Below are 23,722 nucleotides of genomic sequence, written 5' to 3'. Positions count from 1 at the left end.
TAATGTATATTTTTATTTTAAGCTCTTATGTTCTCCTATAGATAATTTGCATTATGGTCTTTACCTTGAATTAATAATGTCACTGTTGTTCAGCAGCCCCCTTTAAATGTTTTTGGGAAAATCTTTTTTTAAACGCTAAGATGTCTTTGTTTTCGGCCCCTTTCATAATAAAAAATACCTGCCAGTGTATCAGCGTGGATGCCCACCTGTGATTGTTTTAAAAATACTTTCACAAAATCATGCAAAGACAACAGCTCAGCGACAAAGTGAGAGGCGGGATTGATGTCCGTCGCCATAAACGCCCGACGCTAGTGCTGGAAAACCAGGGTTCGAGCCTCAAAGTCGTGTACTGTAAATACGGTGTTCGTGTAAAGCGCTCCAATACCTTCGGGTAGAGTTTGCGCTATATGAAAAATGCAAAAAAAAAGTAATAAAAGATAACGTCGTGCTCCCTACACAGCCATTGTCGTTCTCACACCTACGATCGGGATCGCAACGGTTAGAAATATCTTTAATTTCAATGCATCCCTTCACACGGAGCTGAGTCAAGTGTTTTGTTTCACCCCGGACTAATTCGTACAGTAAATATTTACAAATCTGCATCCAATGCAGTCGTATATTTTTCCCGATCTTTCGATCAAGTCCTCTTTTTGTGTCTACATCTCGAATGTTGGCCAGCCTCTAACTCTAACCGCGCAGCTCACTCTTTCCGCTTTTGTAAACCTCTCTAGCCGCCCCTTTCTCTCTATGGCTGTGCGGCTTAAGCAATGAGAGCTTCTTTTACTTCCCGGATGATAGTCTCGTGACAAGCACCGAAGGGGTGCCTGTCACAGCTCAGAATGTGGAGACTCCCGAACCTTGTCGGAAGAGGTAATCCCCCCTGTACCGACAGACACTTTCTATTACTTTCTTTGGAATTGCGGCAGTTTTGCCACATGATCTTGGGGCAGCCATATGCATGCAAAATGGCATATTTTGCAACCTGACCTTCACGCTGTTGGCACTTGTCCTGATTATATCTACTGGCATGTATTCCTCCTCCCCTTGTACAAAGTCCTGACGGTAAAACCAGCGTGCCCGTACTTAAATTTGAGCCACCTTGCCCCCAAAACACCGTATGTTATGTGTTCCAACCGCCCCTTCGACATTGGTTTGTGTTGTGTGAGACTTTCTCTTAATGCCGAGTCAAACCTGCAGCACAAAATACAGGAACCGCGTTAAGTCTATCCTGGCGTGCATGACATATGTCCTCAATGCAACTGCGTGCCCAACTTTTCTTTTTGATTACTCCTTATAAAGAAACTGACGTGCGCCATCCCTCAGGAATGCCGATTTAGCTTGTGTGATATGTCTGTAATTCCACATCTGTCATTTTGATAAGACCCGCATGTGTTCTGTTTGTGCTTTATTCATTTTTGGCTGTGCTTCACGTATTGTTAATTCAGATGGTGGTGCATTTGGAGGATGTGTTTTTAATTGGATGCGAGTTTTCTAGTGCAGTAGAGTTTCTTTTCCTATACGCAGTAGCAGTCACGTTTTATGATCGTAACAAAATATTGTGCCTCTATTAAATCCAAAATGTGTTGGCGCATTGGAAGGAAGGAACATACGATGGCTGCAAAGTCTTAATTTTTAGTTGTTAAACTTACTAAAAAGGGGAAAAATAAAATGCCTGCACGATTGTGGTGGTCTGTATTTTCTCATACTCAACATTAACAGCCCCTTAACACCTAACGTCATATGACTAAAGACCTGTTCAGAGTTTGCCCCAGAACCACAAGGGCCAAGTTTGCATAACATCAATATGCTACATCTCCCTCTTCGTTAAATAAAAAGTGGTGAACATCACGAAAACAACAGTTCATCAATCATTCAGCAAGGTGCTTGCACTTGCTGGACTAGGTGACAGGGGTCCTCACTGATCGGACAGCGGTGATATGGTCTCAGGTGCTTGAGCCTGCCCTGCTGGCAGAGGTGCCTTAAGCATGGTTTCAGTGCTCGACAAGTGCTTCTGTAGGTGTCTGAAATGTGACGTTCTCAGAGTGATGGATTGTCCAGTACAATGTGCTGTTATATGTCCCTTGCACACCACTAACCGTATAGGATCAGCGGCAAAAGGAGTGTCCGTCTTTGTTTCTGCTTAACCAGTACCCAATCTCCTTTGTTAGAGTTTCACCTGGGCATGACGATGCTGATCGGTATATGTTTTCATTTTCCGAATTGCGTCGATGTCTCGAACTTGGTCAGTATTCACTGATCGATCCAAGGTCAATTGTGATAGTTTTGTTTTGATAGCTCGCCCAAAATGCAAGGTGGCTGGACTCTCACCATTTGTTGAATGAGGAGTTGATTGATAAACCCCAATTCCATCCATGGATTCTTATTTTTTTTTAAACATATTTTATTTGTCAAATTGCGCATTCATCGCAGGGCTCTGCACACCAGAGACATCTGCAGAATCAAACTAGATGTAACCACGGGAGCAATCGACTTATGTGGATGACATCATAATGCATAACAAAAGCATACAAAATAATACAGAGCCCCCTCCCAACTCCCCCCTACCTCTAAAGTCACACAAAGTCTGCATAGTCCTGTCCACGGCCTATATAAAGAACAGAATAGTCCTAGCATGGTAGCACCCCCCCCCCCCCCACACACACTCACCCAGCACCTCCACAGATTCAATATGCACCAGAAATTACCCCAATGGAGGAGCCTCTAAAACAGCTGGTGGCTCCAACGACAACCATCCATGGATTTTTGTTGAATGACTCTTGAGGGTGCCCATAAATCGTTGAACTACACCATTGGCTTGGGGCCAAAGAGGTATTCGCCTTGGTATCCGACGAACTTTTTGAACACTTTGCTGTATTTGAGGATTTCTGGAATGTTCGACGTTGCAAAGATGTCATCAAGTCCTTCTATGACCTTGTCATGGGTTGTCAAAGATAGGTCCTCCACCAAAGAAAAACTCAGATATTCCTAAAGGTCCAAATAAGTCAACTACAACTCTCCCCCAGGCATGAGCAGGAAGGTCAGATATTTGCCTCCCCTTCAGAGACAAGCAATCGCAAATGTGGCAAGTTTTTAGCTCCTTCTTAACTCCCTCATCTAGTTGAGGCAACCACATTTGATCTCGTAGGGCTCTTTTGGTGCCTATGATACAGTTTCCTTCATGGGCCAGCTCAACCCACTGTCTTAGGTTTCCAGGTATAATGATTCTCAAGCCTTTAAATATTATACCTTCTTGAGTGACAGCTAACTCGTCCTGCACGTTTTTGAACGTTTGGAATTCAGCATCATCAGCAAGAGGCTGGGTACTTCTCCATGACCGCGCAGCAATTAGTTCTTTAACGATGATTATGTCTTTATCAGCATTTGTGGCAGCAATGATTTGTTCCACTGATAGAACTGCTGGTGTGCTGGATCTCACAATAAAGTTATGGCATGCTTCAGCTGTTCCGTACGTTGAACTTTGATGATGTAGCAGCACTCGTGAAAAGTGTTCTGCTGGGTTTTGATCCTTTCCTGGTTTGTGCACAATCTTGTAGTTGTACTCTTGCAGTCTTAACACCCACCTCTTAATGCGAGGGGTCATCTTAGCCTTCGGGTTCCCAAAAATTGTGAGTAACGCCTGATGATCTGTGATGACAGTGAATAGTTTTTCATAGAGGAATATATGAAAATGTTTGCAGGCCCACACCACAGCCATACACTCCTCCGGCTGAGAGTATGGACATTCTGTGTCACACAGACTCCGACTGGCATAGGCCACAATGTGATAGTACTTGCACCATATCTGGGCCAGGAGTCATTCCCCCATTAGAGAATATGTGCCCAAAAAACCTGAGTTTGATTTTGTGAAACTCACACTTTCCTGTGTACAGAGTGAAATCTGCATCAGCAATTAACTGGCACACTTGGGTAAGGGTTTTGTCGTGTTCTGTCTGTGTTTTCCTAAAAACCAGAATGACATTACGGTAATTGAAAGCATGTGTAACAGGTTAGATTACTCGGCAAATGACATAATGAAATATCTCAGCAGCCAGGATACTCCAAAACTCGGTCTCTTATATCTGAACAAACCACGAGTCAAAAAAGTAGTAATGTACTTACAGTTCTCCACCAATTCAAGTTGATTGTATCCTTTATTCAGATTGAGACGGGAAAACAATTTGGCTCCATTCTATTGCATGATCATGTCCTCTATGTGTAGACCAGGGTGTCTCTCCCTCTCAGTGGCTTTGTTAGCCTGTCACATATCAACGCAGTTGTGCGCTGCTTCATTACTGACGTTCTTTGGTACTACCACTATGGGAGAAACCCATAGCATGGGGCCTGTGGAACGTTCAATGATGTCATGCTTTAAAAGCACTTACAACTCTTTCTCTACAGCTTCTTGTAAATGGAAAGCAACTCTGTGGTGTCACTGAGCAAAAGGCGAATGTCTTGATTGATGTGAAGCTGCCCTTTTATTTTCTTGAGTGTTCCCAGGCCATGAAACAACAGTGGGAATCTGCTCATGATCTTAGACTGAGCACAGAGGTTGTAGTTGAGGGATATTAATCCCAGGTCAGCAGCGGTGGCAAAACAGAGCAAGCAAGCACTCAGCGAAGTCCCTTTCGAGAATATGAATGGTGGCTTTCACCAATGTTTTTTTGAGCCTCATTGTCGCTGTGAATGACCCTTTGCTTTGCAGTGGCTCAGAAGTGGCCCATGTGTATGCCTTTGTGCCCAATGGATGGGCCACAGGGTATAAGTCGTTACATTTTTCCACGGGCATGACATTAATCGGCGCACCACTGTCTGTGATAAAAGTTATTAGGTGATTGATCACTTTTAACGTGATTTTTGGACAATGTCCAGCTAAAGTTTTGTCTTTGTTTGATGAGTTTTCTTTGAATTGTTATTTTATTTATAAGCTGCCAACCCCACATGTGTATGCTGTCCTTTGGTAGACCCCATCAGCGCACACCCATCTACCTCGCTGGTACTCAATAATGACATTAAAGAGCCTTTGTACAATGAACTTGATGACAATTTATTTTGCGTGGTTTGTATTTGTCGTAGCTAATGTTGCTTTTTTGTTTGGTGAGAGTGGTGCGAGTGCTCTAGAACGTTCTTGCGTCCATCTTTTCTTTCCATCGTCACATACTTGATTTGTTTTTTAGCTCAGCACACAATTATGTAATTAATCTTTTTCCCACAACCGTTGCAGTCCTACCCAATGAGTGGACATTCACCTTCACGGGCAAACGAAAATCCAGATTGGAAGCATAACTTTGATTTCTTTGAAAACGTTGACTTGCGTGCATCTGATTTTTGCTGGAGCTTGCTTTTCACAGCCAAGGCTGATTTATTGTGGGCGGTTCCTGCTTCTATTTCAGCTGCTTTTCGGTCTGCTCGTTCTTTTGTGCTTGGATCCATTCAGTATTTTCTCAAAGCTGTTGTTTTCTCTCAATATGCGCCTTATAAACAAATCTGAAAAGCAGCCACCAATGACTCTGAGTCACATGACTTCCTTGGTGAGATCACAGAACTTGCAATGTTTAATGTGTGTCAAGCCTTTCAACAATTTGTCCATTGTTTCACCAACCTGTTGTTGTGCTTGGTTGAAGATATACCTTTTATAGCTGAGATTTGGTATTGAGCTTAGCTTGCCCTCCAACGTTTCTTTTACCTTCTGGTAGGATTTTTGCATCAGTCTGTGAAACTTTCTTTAGCACTTATTTCACTCCATCCCCTGCAAGGTTTTTAAAGTATTTGATAATCTCCTTTTCACCTTCTTCTTGTACACCTATGAGGTCACTGAATGTTTCGAACCACGCAGCTCACCTGGCCCCGATGTTCTCTTTCTCAGAAGTGTCAAGGGGTGGTGGTGGCTTCAGGAACACGGCTGCATTGTCTTTTGCACTCTCTTTTTCTGCCACTTAGAGCATGTGCTGTTCAGACAGCTTTCTCTATACCCGGCGGCCCTTGCAACTTCTGTAAGCCCAACCCTTATGCTTTAACTTGGGTCACCACGCACGATCTGAGGTCGTAGAATGCTTCACTTGTCTTTGACGGTGAGTAAATTCTCTGTTTCTCGTACCTAGTTGTCGCTGCCATTAGCTTTCTGCTTCATTTGAGTAATTGTTCTGTATTCAAGGCGTAGCACAGTGTTTCCGTTGGACGCTTCAATGGTGGTTTTGGCAGACGTTTTGCATGTGGTGCTCTGCAGGGCTTTCACTTTCTTCTTTGGCCGTGTATGGGCTGGAGGAGGGCTTTGACTCCACATGTACTAGTTGCAGATTCGAGGACACACAAGCAGTTTGCTGCACTGTTGCAAACTCTGGGAAAGCATCCTTGTTTTCTTCGGGGCACATATTCCCTACTCGTTGCCATATGTAACGTCTTCTCCAGCCCTGAAGCATGTAAGTGAAACATGCCACACGGGAGCTGCAGACAAATACTTCTTTATTCCTCAGCATACACTCACACACTGCACATTCTCATCCTCAACAATAACTACACCCTAACACCTCCCTGCATATAATGTAGCTACTGTTCAGAGTCCGCCCCAGAAACACGAGGGTCCTAGTCCGGAAAAAAATCACTATGCTACAGAATTGATGTCAGCATCTAGCTACCCTTAATAGATATATTATGTGCTTCTCTGCTAAAATGACCTGCAAGTAACCTGAGGAGAACTTAAAGTAAGAGAAACCAAGTGAGTGGGACTTACTTTAATGACAGAGGAGCCCAAGTTCCCTGTCCGTTTCTTTTGGGTTTGCAACTGGATAGAATCGGGTTATATCAGTACGGTGTGTTCAAAACTGTGCTTTCATATTGAAAGGGCAATTAGTTTGAGTGAGTTTCAACTTTCATGTTGCTTCAATTCCTGCTCTTTCTAAATCAGAGAATAATTAACCTCCACTCGCCAAAATGCATATATGTCTGTATGTAATGGAGTTTGTTTAGCATAAAATCAGCTGAAACACAACCAAAGTATATAGATGGTGGCAATGTTAGTGCATTCGCGTATATCAATAAAAACATCACCAGAGCCATACATTCAAGTTTTAAGTTTATTTTATTTAGCAGAGTAACTTAAAACCATTGCTACAAATCTCCTTGCATGTCATCAGTTATTAAAACCAATTAAAAACGCTATAATCAATTGATGTTTACAGTACATTAACGGAATAAGCAGTTATTTAGCAGCGTCTGACTTTTTATTGTCAGCTGTATTTGCTGTTCTGACTAGGCATTTTCTTCTCCACTTGTTTGCATAATTTTACAAAGCGGCAGTTAAGCTGCGTGTCCTTGTGTGCGAAACATGCCAACACAGCCTGTCTCCGTGTGCGAATACCTCTCTGATTAAAAAGGGGTTTTTAAAGATGTCTCCTTTCCTTTGTTAGTTCCTTGCATGTGCAGAGAAGGTGCAGCAAATCTTCTTGCGATGTACCACATAAGCGACAATTGTTAGGCGTGCCTTATCTTCAATCCAAGATTGATTCTTTACTATTTTCTTTGTTGATTTTTTTTTTAAGGAGGCAATGACTTATAGGAGTTGCCCAAAGTTCAGAAAGACCCAAAGTGGACAAGCTAGTTGCCAAATATTTTGCAGCTGGTGATGCTTCTTTCTGTTGTAGCTCAGACCACAAGTGCCAATTAAGGGTACCTGATTTGGATTTCCTTACTTTGTCCCAGAAAATAACTATTGCACCTTTTCGTGCAATGGTCTGTTTTTGAACACCAAACTCGAGCCTAATTTGTGCTGGAGAGACTGGTGTTGGTAAACCAAAAATTATTCTATACACTTTTGCTACCACAACATACAAGGGCTTAGAGTCCCTTCCCCTCTGTGCCTCGCTCCCATAAGTTATTGTAGGTAGGAGTTGTGCTCGTATAACTTCAACCAGTGGGGCAAGTGAGGGACCCGTCAGTTTGGAATTGAGGTTTCTCATTGAGGCGGCTAAGGCTATGCCCTTCCTTTTAATTGTATCTCTGTGGGTTACAAAGTGCCCACCTTTGTCAATGATCATCCCCAAACATTTGTACTCTGTAACTGAGTCTATTCGAGTCTTATCCCAAAACCAGACAGGTATTTTCTTAAGGTTCTTTTTGATTGTCATGTTTTTTTTTTCCAGGTTAATATTTAAGTTGTTATCCTCAGAGTAATCAAACGTGATATCAAGAAGGCGCTGTAGACCTACCTTCGTTTTGCTGATCAATACTAAGTCATCAGCGTAGAGTAGGCATGGTAGTACTAGGTTCCCAATCTTTGCAGAGTGTGATTTACTGGCATTTAATAGCGGGATCAGATCTGCAAGAAACAGATTAAATAGCGTTGGTGCCAGTACGCAGCCTTGCTTCAGGCCTTTTGTTGTTGGAATTTTCCTCGATAGTGTTGACCCGTCACCCAGCTTCACTTGAACCCAGGTCTTAGTATGCAGATTAATTAACAGGTGCAGAAAAGCCTGGGGAATGCCCCAGCCTGCCAGTTTCAACCAAAGTTTGTGACGATTTACATGATCGAAAGCTGCCCGGTAATCGATGAAGCACAAATGTAGTGGCGTTCTTGTGATCTCGGCCTTATCGATTAACAGAGCCATAGTTTTTATGCTTGTTGTGGTCCCAACAGATTTGGAGAAGCCAGTTTGATTTAGGGGGAATGATCGAATTGTCTTCAGCCCAGAGTTGCAGTTCGTCCAGCAAAGTGCTAGCAAAGTTTTTTGCCTCATTGTCTAAGAGGGCAACTAACCGGTAACTCTTAGGCTGCGTCTTGTCACCTGATTTGAAAATTGGTGAAATTATCGAAGTCCACCAGGATGGAGGGAGTAGGCCTATCGTTCTTATTTCCCTAAACAGAGGACTGAGTGTTTCGCCCCATATTCTGTGTCTTGTTTTTAAACCATGGGTGGAATTCCATTCGGCCCCGGTGCCCCTTCTTGCCTTCCCTTCTTGATTGATTTTTTTGTAATCATTTAAGGGTATGAACCCCGGTGATTCTCCTTCATACCGTTCCTCTGGTGTTGCATTTCCCTCGTTGGATTGATGCTTCAAGATGATAGGCCACTGTGTGGAATCCATGCTAGTTTCTGTGTGCAATAAGGCTTTTCCTTGATGAAACTGGTTTCCAAGATAAGTGGCCCAGTCTTCCTCGGATATATTTAAAGACAGATTCTCGTGCATCAGATGGGTGAATCTTTTTATTGTTTCCCAGAATCTCGCACTGTTTTTCAACGTAGTCACATGCAGTTTTGCCCATAGGATATCCTCGTTATCATGCCTGGCATCCCAAATTGCTTTCTTCAGTCGTGTTTTCTGCTGTCGCAATTCAGCTAGTTTTGTGATATTGGTTGGAGACCGGCACACCTGCCACAAAGAGTAGTTGATGCTATTTTTGATGGATTTTATCTTGCTCTTTTGCGGCATGGTGAAGTTAGTGTGTCCTCTATAACCCTGCTGTGATTTAGATTTAATTAGGGCGGAGAATGATGTTGCCAAGGCATGTGTATAATTTGTCCATCTCTATTTTGTTGTCCCCTTCCGTGATTCAAATAGAAATTTGATTTAGAAAAGGGGGTGGTGATGAACAGAGTGTCTGAATTGAGCAGACCACTCTTACCCAGTCCAAAGATCAGGGCTTGATCCATCACCGTTATTTATCTCACTGCCCCATCCCAGCTCAGAACCTGGCTATATGCAAATCAGTCTGTCCCTGGCCCAGTGCATCATGGGAACAGGGCAGACTAAACTACCAAGCCAATTCTTCACCAGAAAGGAAACAAGCTACCGGGGACCGGTTTCTGGCATTTCAGCCGTCTTCGGCCCGGCTTGCTTGAATCCTGATGGAGCAGTGAGAAAGGGACTCATGTCTGAGTATACCCTGCCACACCTATAGTGGCCAAAATCGATTCAGAAAAGGGGGTGGTGATGAACAGAGTGTCTGAATTGAGCAGACCACTCTTACCCAGTCCAAAGATCAGGGCTTGATCCATCACCGTTATTTATCTCACTGCCCCATCCCAGCTCAGAACCTGGCTATATGCAAATCAGTCTGTCCCTGGCCCAGTGCATCATGGGAACAGGGCAGACTAAACTACCAAGCCAATTCTTCACCAGAAAGGAAACAAGCTACCGGGGACCGGTTTCTGGCATTTCAGCCGTCTTCGGCCCGGCTTGCTTGAATCCTGATGGAGCAGTGAGAAAGGGACTCATGTCTGAGTATACCCTGCCACACCTATAGTGGCCAAAATCGATTCAGAAAAGGGGGTGGTGATGAACAGAGTGTCTGAATTGAGCAGACCACTCTTACCCAGTCCAAAGATCAGGGCTTGATCCATCACCGTTATTTATCTCACTGCCCCATCCCAGCTCAGAACCTGGCTATATGCAAATCAGTCTGTCCCTGGCCCAGTGCATCATGGGAACAGGGCAGACTAAACTACCAAGCCAATTCTTCACCAGAAAGGAAACAAGCTACCGGGGACCGGTTTCTGGCATTTCAGCCGTCTTCGGCCCGGCTTGCTTGAATCCTGATGGAGCAGTGAGAAAGGGACTCATGTCTGAGTATACCCTGCCACACCTATAGTGGCCAAAATCGATTCAGAAAAGGGGGTGGTGATGAACAGAGTGTCTGAATTGAGCAGACCACTCTTACCCAGTCCAAAGATCAGGGCTTGATCCATCACCGTTATTTATCTCACTGCCCCATCCCAGCTCAGAACCTGGCTATATGCAAATCAGTCTGTCCCTGGCCCAGTGCATCATGGGAACAGGGCAGACTAAACTACCAAGCCAATTCTTCACCAGAAAGGAAACAAGCTACCGGGGACCGGTTTCTGGCATTTCAGCCGTCTTCGGCCCGGCTTGCTTAAATCCTGATGGAGCAGTGAGAAAGGGACTCGTGTCTGAGTATACCCTGCCACACCTATAGTGGCCAAAATCGATTCAGAAAAGGGGGTGGTGATGAACAGAGTGTCTGAATTGAGCAGACCACTCTTACCCAGTCCAAAGATCAGGGCTTGATCCATCACCGTTATTTATCTCACTGCCCCATCCCAGCTCAGAACTTGGCTATATGACTGGGTGAGAGTTTTCTGCTTAATTCAGAGACTCTGTCCCTCACCACCCCTTGTTGTAAATATTTTTGTCCACCCTAAGCGTGGAAGGGTATACTCAGATGTGAGTCCCTTGCTCATTGCACCATCAGGATTCAAGCAAACCGGGCCGAAGACGGCTGTAATGCCAGAAACCGGTCCCCGGGAGCTTGTTTCCTTCCCAGTGTAAGAATTGGCTTTTGTAGTTTGGTTTGCCCTGTTCCCATCATGCACTGGGACAGGAACAGACTAATTTGCATACAGCCAGGTTCTGAAACTGGGATGGTGCAGTGAGCTAAAAAACGGTGTTGGATCTAGCCCTGATCTCTTGACTGGGTGAGAGTTTTCTGCTTAATTCAGAGACTCTGTCCCTCACCACCCCTTGTTGTAAATATTTTTGTCCACCCTAAGCGTGCAAGGGTATACTCAGATGTGAGTCCCTTGCTCATTGCACCATCAGGATTCAAGCAAACCGGGCCGAAGACGGCTGTAATGCCAGAAACCGGTCCCCGGGAGCTTGTTTCCTTCCCAGTGTAAGAATTGGCTTTTGTAGTTTGGTTTGCCCTGTTCCCATCATGCACTGGGACAGGAACAGACTAATTTGCATACAGCCAGGTTCTGAAACTGGGATGGTGCAGTGAGCTAAAAAACGGTTTTGGATCTAGCCCTGATCTCTTGACTGGGTGAGAGTTTTCTGCTTAATTCAGAGACTCTGTCCCTCACCACCCCTTGTTTCAAATAGAAATTTAGCAGCTTCCTGGAAGTTAGCTTGCGTGAATTTTATTTTCCTAAAGTTGATTGTAGTGGTTGTGCCTGATAGGCCCTTCCATTTCATAAATCTTGGGATATTTGTGCGCAATATAAGTTCCTGGGGACGGTGATCGCTATTGGCTTTGTCGCCCATACTAAATGAGAACATTTCATTAAAGAGAGTTAGGAACACAAAGGTATAGTCCAGCATAGAGTTTTTTGTTGATGATTGATAGGTGAATGCAGGGGGTGTATCACCTGTAGTTCTGCCATTCGCTGCTTTAAGCACCATACATAAATGCATTAACATAGGCAACACCTATAGCTCTTGGATGGCTGAGACCTATTGGCTTTGCCCTGATGGCCAATTTACAAACGCTTTTTATTGTAATTGCATTTATTTCGCGCTTACTACCGATGCTGAGGCGTCAAAGTGCTTTTTCAGCGAGTAGCACTCTACTCCGGAACCTAGAAAGTATTAGTGGTGAATTAGTATAGTGAAATATGAAAGTAATTTGAGTGGTGGATATTTGTAAATTATTTGGATTGTGAAGGATAGCGGAGGGATAGAAGAGGGAAAAAGGTTTGCATTTATGTAGCGCTTGTTACCCCTGATGGGGCGTTGAAGTGCTGTTTTGGGAGTAGCACGCTACTCCGAAACCCATAAAAACGTAATATACTGTTACATCAGTCATAGGCTTTTTGTTGCCGGGATGTGCGCTGTCTAGCCGAGACTTACAAACCATCATTCTGTCACCTTAAACACATTTGGCGCCCACCTCCCCAAAGCATTTCCTGTTCCAGATGAGTGCCTAAGTGGCCCTCCCCCCCCCAAAAAAAACACTTATTCAGAGAGAACAGTTTGGTCCTCCCTTACTGCCTATTCCATTCAAAAGGACAGTGGAAAAAGGCACAGGAACAAAATACTTTCAGGCCTACATGGAATCAAATAATGTTTGCATCACATGAAATGACTGCTTCTGCGAAGCTGCGGTTTATTTCACAAATACATCCGACATTGTGACAACAAAAGAGCGCAAGTCTAAGGGGATGTATTTAGAGAGTGACTGAAAAGCAGCCTAATTTTTCTTGTATAAAATCTATTTTGTCAAGAAGATGCATCAAACGGATTCTGCTTAGCCAGTATTATTGGAAAACAATTGCACTCCAATGTCAATTTTGTTCGATGCATTTCTTGAATATTTGTCAATAGGGGGGAATGTTGCACCACTTGCGAGGGAGCTTAAGTTATTTTTCTGTTTCCAAGCTGCCAATGCATATTAGATTATTCATATTGTGTCCTTAAGTTCTGGATCTTCGCTGCTGACAGCAATATATACCCAGCTAAAGATTTTACAGTAGAAAAAAGTTACAAAGCCTTGTTGTTCCTGTAATGTCTTTCAAACAAAACATAATGATGAACTGGCCTATTTTCTAGAACAGATCCAAGTGGACCTAGTATTAATCAGTAGCTATCACGACTTCGTGTGCTGCATGGGCAGTGAATCCTACACTGTCTACCTCTTCAGGTCCCTGTTCTATTTGTAAAAATGTTCCCCATTAGTGCAACCCAGTGCTAAGTGTAATCACTACAGATTCAAATTGCACACATAAGTGCCAATAAAGTGCCAAGAGTGCAAAAATAATGTGCAATGATACGAGGTGCCTCACGGAAGAAACACCATGGGAGTCCACTGGTTGGTTCTCACCAGTGGACTCAGGTTCTCATCATCAGCACACCTGTACCTTAAAGGAACGCAAAAAATAAAGAAAATATGAATAATGATAATAGTGAAGTGCACGTGTGGTGAGTGTGCAGTACAACCAGTCGTGACTGTACTGGTTAAAAGCACTGAAGTAGTGTTTAAGTGCAAAAAAACTGACCCCATCAAGTGTATCCTAACATTTAGGAACCACTTAATTTTGTTAAAAATGAGCTATTACCAACACTAGCTTATAACCTTTATTCTACAATGTGGGTTTTCTCACATTAAAAGGACACTCTGTTGCCTCTTTTCGTCATAAAGGGCCAACATGTTTCATTGCCTGTTGATTTTGAGGCAAATTCTTCAGGAAACGGGTCAGTACCACCACTGAACCTTGCTTTCATAAATACGTGTATGCCGCTTAGGTGCTCAGACTGATCATACCGGTGACCTCCTTTTTTTGTTTTGTTTTGTCACTTTGGCTATTATGTCCCCTGCTACTGTCGGGAAATGCTGATGTCGGTCTTTTACTTGTCCACACCTGTAATGTCTTTACCTGCTGCAGAATAGTGTCTGTACTCTGCATAATCAGGCATGAGAGATACTTGATTAAGCAGTAGTATTTAAGTGCTACAGAGATTTAATGTAATGCACTGCATTGCTAAATGGTCAGTTCCAAGTGAGCCTATTTTATTCACGGTACAAAAGGGGGTGGTGATGGACGGAGCATCTGAACCAATCAAACGATCTGGGTTTGATCCATCACCGTTCTTTAGCCCACTCTGCCACCCCAGTTCAGACATGGCTATATGCAAATCAGTCTGACCCTGTGCCTCATGGGAACAGTCCAGCCCGAACTGCCAAGCTATGCCTTCCCTAGACCGGAAACAAGCTTCCGAGGACCGGTTTCTGGCATTCCAGCCGTCTTCAGCCCGGCTTGCTTGAATCCAGTGGCAAAGTGAGCAAGGGACTCACGTCGATGGATTTAGGCCCAGATCTTTGTACTGGGGTGAATGTAAGACATTGTTCTGCATTCTCTCCATCAACTGTGTTTTTTCCTATTTTATTCACAGCACATCAGAGAGGCGTCCCTTGCCCACAGGTTGGTGCATAACACTGGATGTGAGGCACGTGCTGTAAGAGCCCAAAGCTCCTCTCCAGACTGCACCGTATACTTAAAAAACAGAATACACAGCTCAGCCTGAACAGCTTCACAAACAAACGTAGTTCCCGTCATGCCCCACCCACAAAGCACAGGTCAGCGCAAGCAGACAGCAGATCGCTATGGTGTGCGGGCAGGAGGAAGAGGACTGGAGGATGTAGATAAAGAAAGGTAAACAGTCACCCTTGGGGGAACCACGTCTGACATTTGATCTCAGTCTTCGCATAAGCAGTAAATGTGACGAGCTAAGGATTACGGTCCTGTTTACAAAAAACCTCAGAAGAGTGAAAACATAGAGCGCTCCCTTGTGTGAACTACTCTTACACCATGAAGAAAAAAGTTCCTTTAACAGTTGATATAATGGGACAAGTGAAATGATACATGTAACAGAGGCAGTCCTCATGGGAGGTTACAAAAGACCAAAAGGAGGGACTATTAAGCATATTCACCAAACAAAAGCAGGCATTTACGAAGGGCAGCAATAGGAACCAATGAAAAAGATGGGACGTGCTCGAAGCCCACGTTGTAGATACAGCATGTCTTTAAAAGGCAGCGCATATGATGCTAGGCGAGATCAAATAAGTAAAATACATGGTGGCAAATTAGAAATCACCAAACGTAGATTTTGGCGAAATAAAAATCACTAGGAACAAATGATACTAGAAAAAGAATTGATCGTACAGCATGTCTGCCGTTTTACAGCTTACTGAACAACCTGGGTAGGAACTGGTGCCCTGTTATTTCATTGAGTGATTCATTATTCTTATTATCATCGTTATCACGGCACAAGATTCCAATGTTGAAATTCAGCTTGTAAAGAAGAATGTGTTCAGTTGTTTCTTAAACTACATACGTTTTTTTGATGTAAAGGCAGCGTGAGGACGCATATTCCAAAAGGCTGTAGCACAGAGTACGGACCTCCTGTCCTAGAGTGATGTACACATGGGATAACCATGATGAGTGAATAAGCAATGTAAATGTAAATGTGTTTGAGCTTATATAGCGCACAGCTACCCGCAGTGGGTTTCCCGGCCCTTGCTTAGGGAACCAGTCCTGGTATTCCCCTGTGAGATAACCCCGGCAGGGTATCCACAAGGTGAAAGCCAGGCATCCCGCCGCGAGGGGCCGTTGTGGAGATTAAGCAAGCTATTGCCCAGAGTCGCAGAGTGTGAACCCGTGAGTCGAGAAGGCACCAGAGCGAGAATTATCGAGTCCGTGGAATTTTTTAGCCCAAGACCCACCGAGGCGGGGAATTGAACCCTGGTCCAGGGCTGATCTCAGCTTCCGGGTCTGCCGCCTCTAACCCCTGAGCCACACTTCTCCTGCCGAGTGAAGTACCAGGAGCACGAATGAAGATAAATTAAACCATTTTGTTAATTACTGTTCTCAACAGGCAACCAGTGAAATTTAGGTTGATGGCAGCTACACTTCACTGACTGCCTGTTAAGACGTGCATTTTAGCGTAAAGCTCTGAGCATGGTTCATTGGGATATGTCAAAGCGCATAACGTGGCTTCATAAAGAGACAAGAATATAGCAGCATGTTCACCTGTGTCAAATGCTCTAACGAGGTTTTAGTGTATTTTTGGTAACTTTGACCTCGGCTCTTTCCCCTTTGTTGTGAACAATTTTCTGAAATGTCTGTTTGCTCCCGTTTCAGCTCTACAACGTTTCCATTCGGCGAATGTCTCAAGCTCTCTGCATGCTGCACCTCACACCGAAGTTGACGTCCTAAACTCTTCTGGATTACTTCCTGCAGGGTCGAGCTCGAGCATCAAAAGGTACAGTTGCGAGTCACTTCCATATTTAGTTTTGTAAATGTCAGTAGGCTGGGCGAAATCTTTCTCACCAAAGGTTTGGCAGATATTGTCACCCAGTTATTTTTGTGGTCTGTGATGCCATATCTTTTTTTTATTTTAATTTTTTGTCTTTAGTTATATGCTGCCTTTACCACTTTAACTTTCAGGTGCAAGGTGAGAATAGGCTAGCTTTCTGCAGTCTAAGGAATAGACAGAGGCAGTGCAATGGGAGAATAGGCTGGCTTTCTGCAGGCTAAGGAATAGACCGAGGCTTAGGGGACCCATGATATTTAGTTTTACAAAAAGTTCATAACTAATGTATCTACTGCAATACTGCTAAGTTAATTTCGAAAAAGTCCCCTCACTGCCCTCCTTACTAGCAGAATTCCTTCCCCGCTCCTTCCTCACTCAGATAGAATTTCCCTCTCCCACAGAAGTACCTCTTCTTGTCCTCATTCACACACCTCTCCCTCCTTTTCTAGGATAATCCATTGCCCTCTGCTCCTTATCCTAAGCATGGCGAATTCTGCCATGGTCCCTTGAGGTCGAAACTTCTCAGAGCTCCCCATCTTATTCTGCTCATCCACTTCTATGCCTACCGGTGCACCTCTGTATTGCTAGCTAGTTACCTCAAACCCCACCCCTCAATCACAATTTCTGTTCCCTCTGATACTCCCCCCCCCCTCCCTACTAGTATGCACCAGCAAAAATAAATAGATCAAAACACACATTATTTCCAAACTTTCAAGTTTGAGTTGAGTTTAGCAGAATCTTCCTAGTCCCCCAATACCGGTAGAATCCCTCTTTTGCTCCCACGTTCCTCATCCTGACCCTACTCTAGCCCACATTTCTCCACCTTTGCTAGTAGAATTATTCTGTCTGCCTCTTCAAGTTGAACCTTTTTGAGCCCCCCACATCTAGAGGAATCTTCCTCTTATTGTGCTCACCCCCATCTATGCCTGCTGGATACAACTCATACTTCTTGTTGGTTCCCTCTGAGCCTGCCTCCCTGCTTCTTCTGACATGGACTCGCAACGGCAAAAACAAATAACTTTAATCATAAATTATTTTCAAAATCATCAAGCTTGCCCAAATAAAACCCAAAACTGAGATGGAGAGTTTGCTTTAAATCAATGACACAAAAACCTAAACTGTTATCCCCAGCGTAGTTATTATATTGCCTCCCCAGACTACTTGCACATTAACCTTCTCAGTCACTTTCTTGATAGGTTCTCTGAATGAAGCAATAATTTAGTAGGGCTTTTATGACTTCTATCTTCAGATATATGTTTTCAAGGAGAAATAAGGGATTGCACTTGGTGCTCCACTTGACGGGAAACTTGATTTAACACTTTCTTTTGTGGCTGCAAAAGGACCTTGAAAAGTCTGAAAATGTTTGGATCGACTGACTGCAGTCTTAAAGAAATGTAATCCAATTTCCTATGTGAGGCATTTTCTTGGAGTTCTCTGTTCATTCGGGGTAACTGAGCAGCTTCGTGTGCGGGGACTCTTGTTTACCACCAGTGTTCCAGGGCCACCATTGCTTTTCCAATCCCATTGCTTTGCACCTTCATTATTCAGGGGTATTGAAGGCGAGCTGCCAAGGCTTACTTTAGGAGGAATAAAGCTTAGAAACTCTAAGATAGAATAACCTTGAATCGCTCTCAATAAACTCCATGTCCAATCCGTGGCGAATATTCAAAGAAGAATAACTTTTATTTGCAGATAAATAAAAAGAGCATTTAGATAATCAACTGCCCGATCAAAACAACTGACATACACATACCTCTGCTAGGGTACACATTTTGCTGCGGAGGCCACATTTACCTAGTCCTGCTGAAAGTAACACTGCAGATGACCAATAAAATATCTGTCCTTCGCAGTATTCAATCCGGTATGACTGAGAACTTTCTCACCTTAAACCCGCATAAAAATGGATTTGTCTTGTTCACTCCCAAGTTCAAAACGTCCTTGAACCCGGATCAGGTAAACAATCTCAACTTCCCCGTCTTTTCCCCTTCACTCTCTCCCACTGTTTCTTCACTTGGTATTGCCCTGAACTCCTCTCTAGCCATGATCGCTCACATCAACAGGCTCTCCAAAGCGACTCACTTTTACCTGCGAGCCCTGAAGACCACGTTGCTTATGTCATCTTCTTTTCTACAATCAGTGGCCCTTGCTCGGATTCTTTCTAGCTGGTTTTTGGCAAAGCGGTTGTTGCAGTCATCCCTTAAACAGCTCTCCTGCCTCTGAAAACTGCATGTATGCTTCAGCCAGAATTGTCATCAACCAATAAATTCATCCATTTCACTGCTATCCTCGCCGAGCTCCATTGGCTCTATTAAAGCTAGAATAACATTCATGCTAGGCTTTTTGTCCATGTCAGCTCCCTACCCTACCTTTCCGGCCTCCTCAAACGATCTGGTGGCTCCAGAACTTCTCAAACCACCCTGTTTCAATAGTCTGCACACTCAACATCAGTCCTTCTCAGGAGCAGTTTCTATTCTTTGAACATATCTCTTGGCAAACTTCAGAATGAAACTCATGCCGATGTATTTCTGCAAGCACCTAAATGCACATTCATTTAGACTGTACTTATCTCTTTAAATCTTCTTGTAATTTCAATAGCCTGCTTCTGCAAACAGTCTTGCTTTGCACTTCTCTTCCGCATGACTCCTCTTTCCTTCCATTTCGTTTTTAGCCATTCTGTAGTTTTCTCTTTTTTTCCACTCTTTCGGATTCCCATTTTCTCCCCTACTCTTGTTCTAACCTCACTTCAACCACACCTTTCTCAACCTTTATCTACTTCTCGCTCTTTCCCTCTCTCTCCAGCTGTTTATTCTCGCTCCTTGGCACTCGCTCTCCTCCTCTACCAACCTTTCCCTCCTCTGGGGCCGCTCCCTCCCTTCTATCTCTAAATATTCCTTGCCTTCTTTCTCTACTTCCCACTTACTCCTCCCCCCGTGTCCTCTCTGTTTTCTCTTCCCATCCCCCTTTTCACTTTCTCCTCTGCTCTTACTCCCCTCCAATTCTTCCTCTGCTCCTGCCCCTTCCAGGGACATAACCTAGACCCCTGCAGCCCCGGTGGCACAGGAGGCTCAACACCCAGTATCCATGAGATATGGGAGACACAGGCCCCCCACCATACATTTAGTTGTGTTACAGCACAGCCTCCTCCTCTTTTCAACATATCGCACTAATATGTCCTTGCACCCTCCTATGCTTCCTGTTTAGTCCTCAACTCACTCTCTCCTTTTCTTTCCTTTTCCACTCTCATGCTCCCCGTCACCATCATACCCTCTTGTTGTTCTGTTCTTGCTCACCTCCTTCCCTCTCCCTCTACTATCCATTCATTCATTCCCTCTATTTTGTTCTGCTCTCTAGTCCTCACTTTATTCCCATCCTCTTCTTTCACACTCCTCTTTCTTCGCCCTCCTCAGTATTCTCTCCCATTCTGCTCTTCTTTCGAGTTCTCATTTCCCTCTTCCTCCTTCTTCCCTAACTCCCTATATTGTAGCTATCACTAATTCTCTGCTTGTTCCATCGATTATCTCATTTGCGTTAGTGTGTTATCCACAAGACCGTTGTCTCACTGCTGCTCTTTAAACGCCCTCATACCTTACGATGTTCGTCGCAGTATAAAGCTGTTAAATAATTAATATTTAATGATCTGATATACAATTTTACCCTGTTCTGCTTCATGTCTGAGCTACAGTCTCACATATTACTTGCTGGGAACCTCCACTGCGGCTGAGAGATGGTCCAGATATTCGTCCTGGTTGTTATTGGAATTAAATAAAAGCAACAATCTTTGGAGGTAGCCTTTTGATTGGTGTGCTCACTTGAGACCAATAATGCACTGAATGCAGATGCTACTAACCGCCATTCCTCTACAGACCATACGGCAGACCACTGCACTGGACTCAAACACTCATGCATACACATTGAAAAAAACCTCTCGAGCGCATCCCACCGCTCATCTCCATGTGATCTAAAACACTTGGTTACTATAGTGTGATTCCCCTTGACTGATGCCCCAAAGAAGCTACAGTCCCCTTCCTTAATGTGTGTGTCTCAGTACTGACGCTCAACAGAGAGCCCTTGTCCAGTTTGGTGTGTGAACAGTTAAAATCACGTTTCAAGAACGTAAATGTTTATAGTACAGACCTATCCCAAACCTGCTCCCTCCAGACATATTCATCCTAACATCTACAGCCATCTCAAACTCCATGTTCCATCCGTGCTATATTTTCAAAGAAGACTGATTTATATTTACAGGTAAGTAAATACATTTGACTCACCAACTGCTCGTTCAGAACAACTGATGTACACCTACCTGACATACACCTACCTCTGCTAGGGAGCAAATTGTGCTATGCAGGCCACGTTTACCTTGTCCTACTGAAAGTATTGCTGCAGATAACCAAAAGAAATCTGTCCATCTCAGTATTCAATCCAGTATTTCTGAGAACTTTCTCACCTTAAACCCACAAAAAAATGAAACTCTCATATAGTCTTTAAACTAGCCAATATGGGATACATAATCTCTTAAAATTAATGTGTGATGTCTTGCATCTTACCAAGAATAATAATGTTGCAGCAATCCAGTCCTCTTCCTTTGACTGTCTAGAAATCTATACACTTTACTAGCAGGATCGAGAACCTGGGTACTGAGGACAACACCCTTGCTTGGATGATCTATTTCCTTTTTGATAGCTTACAAACCATGTACCTGGCTTCTTAATACGTAGACACTCCAGATCACATGTGGAGTCTCGTAAAGCCTGGCATAGTCCCCTCTTTTCAATACATAAATCACCAGTAATTTCATTGATTTCCCTCCTGGGGCCTTACCTTCTTTAACTGTGCAGATTACTCCTCAAATACATTTCACTTGAAACAGACTGCCACTGACGCTCCAGATCTTCTTCAATATGTGCAAGTAAAAGTCCTCTGAGTATTTATAAGATTGAAATACTCATATGTTGCAATCTGCCTGAAATCGTTATCTCAGTAACCTGGCTAGTCAGATTGTGCACCCGCTCCAAGCCAAAATAACACCAAGAAAAAAACTAGGTGTAATAATGGACCCAAGGTGGTGAAAAGTTAACACTCACCCAGCAGAGGAAAGACATGTATCTCAGAGGCAATCTAACACTACACTATGAGCCATCATACCTAACCCGCACTGAAGTGTTTTCATTCTCTCCTCACCCCACTGGCCAAGTGGACTGAAACCTTTTCAGCCAAGCTTACAAAAACACAACTTACTCCTAAACCTTCTGATTCAATGCATTCAGGCTTGTACTACCCACCCCAAACCGACATCAAATCAGGTGACTGACAACTGAAGGGTGATACTTCTATCCACACCCTGACCTCCGAGTAACTATTTGGCATAACAAAAAAATGTACGCCCTCCATCCTTAGGGACCCGTTTATCAGAGAAGCAAGTTGCCATCTGCATGACCCGAACATAAGTAATTCACATTCAAGCACATTAGCCAGACACAACCAGACATCCAATGACTGCACACAATCCAGGGCATAAATCCACTACCCATCGAGGACGAGTGACCGCTGCCAATGCCTATTATACTGCAAACCTCCAGCCAAAAATGCCCACTGATGCCATTTCTTACCCACCCGAAACATCGGTCGGGATAAAACTGAGACTAGGAGGCACTGACATCTCCCGTTTAATACACAACCTACATAGTACATACTGAGGAAGAGATACCTCAACAGAATCCGAACACTCTGGTTGGACATCTGAACTCCTGGAAAACATACTCGATGTCAGCAACTTGGTGGTTGACGGTGTTCTTGGGGTCAAGGTCCCTGGAGCATGGAGACACCAGGGATCTAAGACAGAAGTAGACACTGGAACAGGGAGAGGAAGACCGCCTGGACATGGGCAGGCATCCCAGTACTCCGAGAATACATCAACACAGAGGGGCGACGTGGAAAGGAGGACAGGAAGGGACAACATGGGGCAATTGGAATATGACAGCCAGTATTTGGTGATAGGAAAGCACAGACCTGGACGCGACTGCACAGACAGACACAAATGTGGAAACCTGGAGGTACATACATAACAACAAGTAGTATAGAGGCACGGATGAACAAACATTGTAAAGGGAAACCGATACGTGGATGGAGTGACACAGCAAGTGGGTAGGACAAATCAGACATAGACATATGTAGAAATCGGCAGGGCGATGGAACCGCCAGGAAATAGGAGATCTAGACATGAGATGGGGACAGATATGGAGGTGAAGAGAAATGGGCTGAAGGAAGACACGTGGTGACAGGGAGACATGGTGGGACAAGAGGCACTGGGGACAGAGAAACAAGGTAAAGAACGAAGACGCAGCCACAGTCAGGGACATAACATGCATCAGAAGAACTGCCCATTGAGACATGGATCACAGGGACAGGTAGATGCAGACATGTGTTTCGGATGGGATAGACAAAGGAGACAGGGGCATTCACACGGGGAAACAGAAGACATGCACTCTTTGTGGCCAGGCGAAACGTGAGCAGGGCATGAGACAGAGACCTATATTACTGAAAAAATGAAACTTGGACAGTGAGACCTATCCAAGGACTATTGAGACGAAAGTCCACTGCCCAGCTCGAAAATGCTGCGCTGTGCTGCTCTGCTGCTCTTTTTCTCCATAAACGTGGTTTTCATCCATTGTACCCAAAAGCCATGCTCCGTCTTTTTACTGTCTAGGTCTGTCTTTGCGTTGGAGGGTTGAAGGACACCCAAAGTGTACTCCCATTTGTGAACAGGAGACAGCCTTCACCTCATTGAACCATGAACATATATGTCCTCATTGAATGCGTTTTCGAATCCTCTATTTTTATTTTACTTTAGCTTTCACTCTAACTCTGAAAATGGACAGAATGGAGGGGGCCGAGGACGAGAGAAGACATTTCGACCTTTCTGCAGGCAGCTACCGCAGTACTGTGCTCTGGACGCTATTGGCTGGGTAAGGGGTGATATCATTTACAGTACTCTATTTTTAGGTGGTTTTGAATTTTCCATTAAAATGCCTTCTGTGCCATTGATAGCGCCCTTCCATTCAGCACTGTTGTCAGGCTGCTTCTTGTACTTAAAGCAAACAAAATACCATCCTTGAAAGAAGCACAATTCCAGACACCTGAATAATATTAAGGTTTCTTACCTTTGCTTGAATTCTGGCCTGAC

The 23,722-nt window shown here is 44.0% G+C and overlaps 1 protein-coding gene across 2 annotated transcripts in view; it reads left to right on the top strand.

Annotated features, from left to right (window-relative positions):
* Positions 1-702: 702 nt before the first annotated feature.
* Positions 703-23,722, top strand: part of DELE1 (DAP3 binding cell death enhancer 1) — an 87,067-nt gene continuing 64,047 nt past the window's right edge. The window contains exons 1-3 of one of the 2 annotated variants that reach the window (XM_086931349.1): positions 703-870; positions 16,368-16,488; positions 23,390-23,504. In XM_086931349.1, the coding sequence (XP_086787475.1) occupies positions 840-870; positions 16,368-16,488; positions 23,390-23,504 (267 nt within the window). In that variant the 5' untranslated portion in view covers positions 703-839. The remainder of the gene's footprint in view (positions 871-16,367; positions 16,489-23,389; positions 23,505-23,722) is intronic. The other variant, XM_086931350.1, reaches the window with a different exon arrangement.

This window comes from Lissotriton vulgaris, chromosome 7, assembly GCF_964263255.1.
Source record: "Lissotriton vulgaris chromosome 7, aLisVul1.2, whole genome shotgun sequence".
Classification (NCBI taxonomy): domain Eukaryota; kingdom Metazoa; phylum Chordata; class Amphibia; order Caudata; family Salamandridae; genus Lissotriton; species Lissotriton vulgaris.
This window is presented reverse-complemented; position numbering and strand designations above follow the sequence as displayed.